Raw genomic sequence first — 7,977 nt, forward strand, 5'->3', positions numbered from 1 at the left:
CTATTGTAAAACTAGTTTCCCAGAGGATACTGGTGTGCCCCTGGCTAGCTTGTATTAAGGGCTAACAAGGGTTAATAGCATTTGCTCTCTCCATCTCACCCCCTCCTCCTCACTGTGCATTTCTGTCAAAGAGACCTGCTCTCAGGCCAGCCACGCTGGGATTGGGCTGCTCTAACAGTCTGGCTGACACTCTGTGCAGGAATAAAGTCCTGCTGGCTGGAGGCAGCACCCTGAACGTGCTTCACAGACCTCCAGAAGGAACTCCAGAACTCAAAGGGCAACAATCAGGACTTAGGAGGTTTCAAAATCATGCAAGTTTAAAACAACCTTTGAAAAAACCCAACTTAAGAAACTACCAAAACTCTGGGGATTTTTTGCCTTTGTTTGTGGTTTTTTTTCTTTTTTCTTGAAAGACTGCAGGCATTTTAGTTCCTATGTCTGTTCCAGACCCATATGGAAAAATCAGTTCTGTCCTGTTAAACTGGTTGCACAGTTTTGGTTTTCATCTGTCTACAGAGATCTGAAAAGCCTATGTTGTTTTATTTTGTGCTTATTTGGCAAAGCAACTAGTCTTGAGATCATCTGACCAGGAACAAATGGTAAGCAGACTATTTTTTGTAACATTTCTGAGAGTCTGAGAATATATTGTTTGTGTAATTGAGTGAAAGACTTAAGGATGATGTTCTCTTTGGGATAAGCTGATTATAGGTTGGTTGATTGCTTGTTTTATTTGTTTTCCTGGACAAGAAAAGCTGAGCTGTTGTGGCAGCAGTGTGGTTTGCAAGATCCTGTCATTTAAGCAGCAGAAACTTTTTTTTTAATTTAATCCTCTCAGAAGGACAGAGCAACTCAGATTCCCCTGTCAAAGGTAAAACAAAATATTTGAGGTTATATGTTGAATCTGTAAATTCTAATTAGACTGCAAGAATAACAAACCAGCAAAGAAGTTACTCAGTAATAAGGAAAGAGGTGATATTAAAATATTAAAAATTGAATTTATATGGTAATCTTTACTTTTAGACTTGTTCAGATGGTTGTTTAATCTTGCATTCAGCCAGGTGCTAAATGTATTACAAAAAGGAAGAGAATATCCTAACTTTATAAGGATATTAATTAGGCCATTGAGATGACACAGTAGTGATAATTTCAATAATAATCTCACTGATACTAAAGATGTGTTACTTTGGGAATCACAGATTAAAAGAAATTTTTTTCATAAAAGTCTACAGATGTATTCAATAATGTTTAAATGTGCATGACTAAAATTAATTTATAAAGAAACCTCACCTTTTGTAAAGTCACTTCAATTGTAATGGACAGCAGGTCTGTTGAATTGTTGCTATTTTGGCTGCCTAAGAACTTCTGCACCCTTTGCAGGCACCATAAGGAAAAGACTGATCTCAAACAAGTAAGAAGAACACCAAAGGATTGAGCCTGTCTTATGTTCTCTTCTATCATTAGCCAATAATGAGATTTAACCAGGATCTTTACTCCTTGCTGCTTGTAAGATGCAAAAAGCTACTTTTTCCTCAAAAAAGGGGGATTTTGCTCACAGAGCTCCCTCTGCTTTCCAAATCCCTGAGCTACAGCTGGCACCTGCATTAAGATCTATGTTCTTCCTTCTCCCTTTTGTGCCCTTTCTGCATTTGTACTTTCCTCTCTTTCTGAAACGGGCTATGGCAGACAAAAAAGTTGTAATTATAATCAATAAAATCATAGTAGTGTGCTGTCAAAATTCTTGTCCCAGTTGAAGTCTCCTATATCTGTGTAGATCTGTGCAATGTACAGCATAGTTTAAATAATGTCAGCATTTGAAGATATTATTTTTGGGACTGTTTGTATGAATTTCTGTCATAAGTTCAAAACTTATAATAAAGCCTCCTGGCAAAGGGGACATACGTGATTTTTAAAAATCTCCTAGCAGAGCAAATACAATAGAGATGTTAAAGTTCTTGTGAGCAGCAAATGCTGAGATAAGCTGGAAGTGATGCAGATGAGAAAGAGATGAGTAATACAGAATTCTCAGAATTATTTATCCAGTTGCCTTACAGTAATAAATCTTCCTCCAAATAAGATACATAAAGAGATTAAACTTTCCTAAGTATCAGTTTAGGGATTCTTACATAGGATCCTCTACTTTTCAAACAGTATCTTACAACTGCTCTGAATAAGTTATTCTGACCCTCTTCTCTACACATGCCAAGTTAAGATGGATTAAATAAAAACAATTATCTCTGGCAGAATAGTGGAAAGTGTTTGGGATATAGTGAAATCCTATGAGTTTGAAAGTGACAGTTCCATTACAAATAACACAGCCTGGGAACTTATTAAATGAAGACTAAACTAGGAACAGTATTTAAATGTAATTCTACACTCATTTTGTTAGCAGTGTAAAGGGTCTTATTATAACTGTCTTGTGATATTGCACTTGTACTACATTGACTATATTTTTCTATAATGAAAGACTTGATAGCAGCTTCTGCCCTTAAATCTTTGCAGAGAGATCCTCTGAGAAATATTTCTCTGTGAACTTCAAGCAATTGAGCAAAACAAAGACTGGCACTGTTTAAATCCCTGACTTGCTCTGATTATGATAAAAACCAGGAAAGGCACAGGAAGAGAGGGTCACTGATTACTTTCTCTCCTAAGAAAGCAGTTTCCATTTACTTCTGTCATCTCACTTTGCAGTACTGAAGATGTCCTGGTTTGGGTTTTACCTGCCTCTTCACCTTTTCATGGCAGCTTGCTTGTGCCATTCCATAAAAGCATCCACCACCAGTTCCCAAAAGAGCTACAAGACTGATCTCTTCAATTTCTACCACTCCCTGATACTTGCTGATGGTAAGGAAACTACAGTTCACCTACTGAAGGATATACCTAAAAGGTAAGAGCCCAATACATACAGAATTTGATACACACCCAGCATGGCTGTGGAGCAGGGAGTGAGCCAGATGGTTCAGCCTTGATATGCATTGGACAGAAACTGGAACATGGCATATGCTATACAATGTGACAATGCTCACAAAAGCAAAACTAGAAGCTCTCCTTCTTAAAGGCAAATGAGTATTGAAATCTCAGAAGAGCAAACTTTGCTAAGCTCTTGTGACATAATATTAAGATCGCAGTTAGGAAGCAAAGACCCCTTCAGTTTAGGTGATCAAGTGAGGATCTTACCAATCTCAGAGTAATCCAAACAGGAAACCAAGCAATGGCAAGTTTTTACTTAAATTGAGAAATTCATCCCACAGCTGATGATTTCAGACATTGACCATCCCCTTGTGATGATGCATCTCAAAGGGGAGCAGTCATTCCCACCCACAGTGAAGTGGCCCATAACAGAAAGGCTGATGACAAGGTGTCACAGACAGACTTGAATTTTCTGACACTTTGATTTTAATCCACATTTACAGGTACTATTTTATCGTGGAGGAAGGCAGAGCCCTTGCACCTTTCACAATAACAGTGACCCCCTGTGATGTTCCCATCGAATGGAGCATACTTGTGCACACAGCTTCAGCAAGTTTCCTCGGAAAAGAAGCACGAGGTAAAACCCTTGATCTGCCTGAGCAGAGACAGGGAAAGCAGAAGTTATTCATAAGGAGCTGTGTTACAGAAAATTCCCCACACACATAAGTATCTCATGCTTTTCTCTCCTGTGGGTTGTCATGGGTTGAAGAGGACACCCCTGTTTCCAGGGGTGAAACATGGCAGCCCAAGGGATTTTATCAACTCAAGTACATCAAGGTTTACATCTGAAAGAGTTGATCAGGGTAACATTTGGGAGCTCCACAAACACTAATGTTTCATAAGCGATTTGTACTGGCCCAGATTTCCTGTTGCTGTCTCAGCTCTTTTTTTTGTTGGTTAAGCCACTTGAACCAGTCATTTTGTGATGTGCAGAAAAATTCACCTGTTTTGGGGTTTGAGTTTTTAAAATTATTTTTTCTAAGAACACCATCTGCACTGCAGTGGGCATCATGCTGTTTTTAGCTCTCTAGGAAATTCCATTTGGCTTCATGATTTTAATTTTTCAAACTGAAATCTACCATTAACAAGTTCTTACTTCTCAGGGAGGTACACATGACTGAGAAGTTCAAATAACATTCCTTTGAAGTAATGAATTCTCCCTCTTCATAGAGGAGTCAGTGGCACAAAACTAAACCAAAGAAAATTTTCATAGGAAGTATGTGTTTTCTTGAAGAAAAGTACTCAAAGAGACAGCACTAGAAAAAGAAAATTGTAGAGGCTGCCTCAACACAAGTCAATCTTTTGCCAGGTGTAGTTTTCTAATTATCTTCTTTTTGAAAACAATTTTACAATGCACTACTAAAATAAAAGCTACTCAGGTTTTATTTTAATAAACTGCTAGTAGCAAAAAAATGTTAATTATAATTATTGTTTTCAGGAAGAAAACAGGATATTACCTGCCATGTAAACAATAAAACCTATGCAACGTGCTTTATTTCATATCTATTAAAGCAAAAGTTACAAATCTGCTTTTTGCCTGCAGGTGATCATGATATACAAGAGGTCTCAAAATCTCAGAGGGCTCCAAGCATGGTATCCACCATTTTCAACTATAAGGGAAATTCTGTAGAGACTTACATGGGGATGCCTTCTCATTCTGCCCTTTACATGCTAGAGTTCTTATCCACTGAGAGAGACACACACATCACTGTGTACTTAACAACTGACACGTCATCTGCCAACCTCTATCCAGAACTTCCAATGGATCCACGCATAGATGTTATTGGCATTGGGCATACAACAGTGACTCTGACTTGGAAACACAGTCCCTCTGTCTTGCAGCATAGAGAAAACATCCAGTACTGTCTTCTAGTTAATGAAAAGCACAACTATAAGAGCTTATGTGCTGCTGAGACAGCCATCAGATCCTCTGGAATGAAACTGCCACCTACACTAGCTTTGTCTCTCTCTCCATACCTTCTTGAACCACAGCAGGTGATGATACTGTCCAACAGTGAACTGAGCATCATCAACAAAGCAAGTAGTGGGGAGGTCAGGCAGATATGCATGGGTACCAAGAACACCTACACAGTGCCCAATCTCAGTCCCAGCATTCAGTATTATTTTGATGTTTTTGTTGTCAATCTCCTCACAAATGCCAGCGTTGCTTACACCGGGACATTTGCAAGAACCCTGGAAGAACCTGAACCCAAAGTGACAGAGCTGAAAGATGGGAAAGTGATTCAGGTTGTCCTGGATGGGAAAAAACAGAAATTCTATAATCTACAGTACCAGGCAAGGCACAAAAAAATACAATTCACCTTTCAGTTGTGTCGTGGCCAAGCACAGGTTCACATAACAAGGAATGGTAAAACAGTAGCACTGGAAAACATCTCAGGACTGAGGTATTTCTTACTGAAGGGAAAGCTGCTGGACACATATTTAGTGCAGCTGAGGTCCACAGAGGACTCAAACTCTTCTGTGAAAGTACAGGTGTCCCCCCATTTCTACAAACCCTTATTCCCACTTCTTCCAGAGAGCTTAAAAATCAAGTCCTTCAGCAAACTGAGGACCTGCAGCTCTGTCACCATTGCCTGGCTAGGAACACAAGAGGAGAGCAAGTATTGCGTGTACAAGAAAAGGATTGAAGAAGATCAGGTCTGGATGGACCTGCAGAGTGCAGACAGGTGCTCTGGACCTGAATCTCGGCACAAGTCTGAGAAAGTGCTGTGCAAGTATTTCTATGATATCAACCTCCAGCGAGCTGTCACCACAGAGACCATCAGTGGGCTGGATGCAGGGACACTTTACTTGTTTGATGTTTACCTCTTTGGGCCATCTGGTATTCCCATCAGATACCACAGCAAAGTCGTGAAGACCAGAAAAAAATGTTGAAAGTTTTAAATAAATGTTCTGAAGTGAGTGAATGAAGACTTACCAAACTCTACGTCAATCTACGCCACAGCATATGCAGTTGAAAATATGCTAACTCACAAAAACTTTCAAGCCATAAGATTCTACGGAGGAAACATCTTGGTTGTTTAGATCAGTAGGTTTTCTTTTGTGTCTTCTCTCCCATAAAAGTTCAGCACGCCCCCCCCCCCCCCCATGTCTCATTCAGACATCAGCATCAGAGACCTGTGAAACAAATCCATGCACATGGAAATAAATACCCACAAAGACACTCATAAGAAATAGATTGAATACTGAAATGTTTCCCAAATCCAACACAGAAGTGATGGGAAACACATCTCAAGAACATCATCATGTTAAGGTAGAGAGTTTTCCACTTTGTGTATCTCCAGCTAATGAGGAACTGACAGACCCCACAGTCAAGCTGCTCTCAAGAAATGGAACTTCCCCACTGCTTGAACAGCAATGGTGAGAAAAAGAAACAAAAAAAACCCCAAAACAGTGGAACTGGTGTAAATCTCCAGTCATTCTGTAAAGCAGACCAAAATACATCTTTCCCTATTTACTTGCATGTTTCCTTGGCTTTTATTTCTATAGAGAAACTGTGCCTGGTCAGAAGTGGGCAAAATACAGGTCAGAAACTGGCTCTGGATCCAGATTTTCTGGGAGCACAAGTACAATGCCATGCTGCTGCCTGTTGAGGAGAACAGCAAGCAAGGAAACTTGCCATGGAAAGGAGATTTTTACCTATAGTCTCTGGTATCAAGCCCGTATCTATCACTGTGTGACTCCTGAGGGTAATGTACTCACTCTTTACATCTTTAATCCAGCCTACCTGAATAAATTTGTTGCTTTAGGAAAAAATAAATGTGGTTTTCCTATTATATATCATGAAAGGAAAAGATTTGTAGTAAAAAACCCTGACAAACACTTTGTCTTCTTTCCTTGATTTCCTTCCTTAGATGACAAGAGACAGCATAAAAAATAAAAGTATAATAAACCCCGATGCTCAATTTCAATTATCAGTAGATCATTTTGCACATAGGCTCTTGGCAGGTCTGGTGTTTACATAGAAAGAGATACAATAGATTCCCTGACCCAGAGGTTGCCTGCTGTAATTCCTATTCCTCTACAATTACACTAAGTAGAGATTTAAATTATTATTTCCATTATTATATATTTCAGATGTTTTCTTGCAACTCAGGGTCAAAGTTCTAGCTTAACTCTGAATAATTATTTTATCCAAACATGCTTGGAGGCAACTTGGTAAGGACTGAATCAGTTCTGTGCATACACAGAGGATTACACCTTTCCTGCTCCGAAGACTTTATAGTGTTGTGCACCCTGTGTGCTCCACACTATACCTTAGTGGGCTCCGTCCCAGAAGAAGGGTTCTGGTCTTCACATGGTATCAGCTGCAATTTCTGGGCTTTGGCTAGGCTTTACACTCCTGCAGGAACTGTACTGGATTGAGCAGTGCCACAGCAGGAGCCCTGTGCTTTGTGACCTCCTCCACACACCCTGTGGGACTTTTGGCTGAGTACAGGGGCTGGCAGCTGCACTACCTTCTTCCCAAGGAAAGTCTCCCCTTCATTTTGCTCCTGCCAAAAATAGTCTGAGCTCAAAGAGCAGCAGGGATTATCTCCACTTTGAACTCTTCGTGTTTTCTTCTGCTTTCCTCCTCAATTTCAGGCATTTATATTCTGGATTAACTTTGCTTAGATCCCCTACAAATGACTGTAACAACAACCATAATGATAATAGAGGAGGAACAGGAAGATCTGCTAAATTGCAGATGCAATATATTCTTAATCCACTGGCTTCAAAACATTAACCCTTGCTTTTGCCTTCTATACACAATGTCACAAATGTCACTTAGGAAAGGTACATTGGCATCTTGCCCAATACTAGTGCCTCTGCTAAAGAGTATCTCTCACAACTGAGCTGGCTTTAGAATTCTCAGCAAAACCTTGGTTTAGGGCTACAGCCAAGAGCCCTAAGGAAGGGACAGAAGAACAGTTGAAGAGGGCACAAAGAGAGCTGAGCAGTCAGAGGTGGCACATAAGCAAAGGTTTGGAGTAGCACTGACTTCACTTG

The 7,977-nt window shown here is 39.9% G+C and overlaps 1 protein-coding gene across 1 annotated transcript; it reads left to right on the plus strand.

Moving 5' to 3' along the window:
• Positions 1-403: 403 nt before the first annotated feature.
• Positions 404-6,747, plus strand: LOC127384063 (protein NDNF-like). The gene is made up of 4 exons (XM_051617992.1): positions 404-599; positions 2,689-2,884; positions 3,411-3,544; positions 4,511-6,747. The coding sequence occupies exons 2-4, from the start codon at positions 2,697-2,699 to the stop codon at positions 5,860-5,862; spliced, it is 1,674 nt and encodes a 557-aa protein (XP_051473952.1). The 5' UTR covers positions 404-599; positions 2,689-2,696; the 3' UTR covers positions 5,863-6,747.
• The last annotated feature ends 1,230 nt before the right edge of the window (positions 6,748-7,977 follow it).

This window comes from Apus apus, chromosome 4, assembly GCF_020740795.1.
Source record: "Apus apus isolate bApuApu2 chromosome 4, bApuApu2.pri.cur, whole genome shotgun sequence".
Lineage (NCBI taxonomy): Eukaryota > Metazoa > Chordata > Aves > Apodiformes > Apodidae > Apus > Apus apus.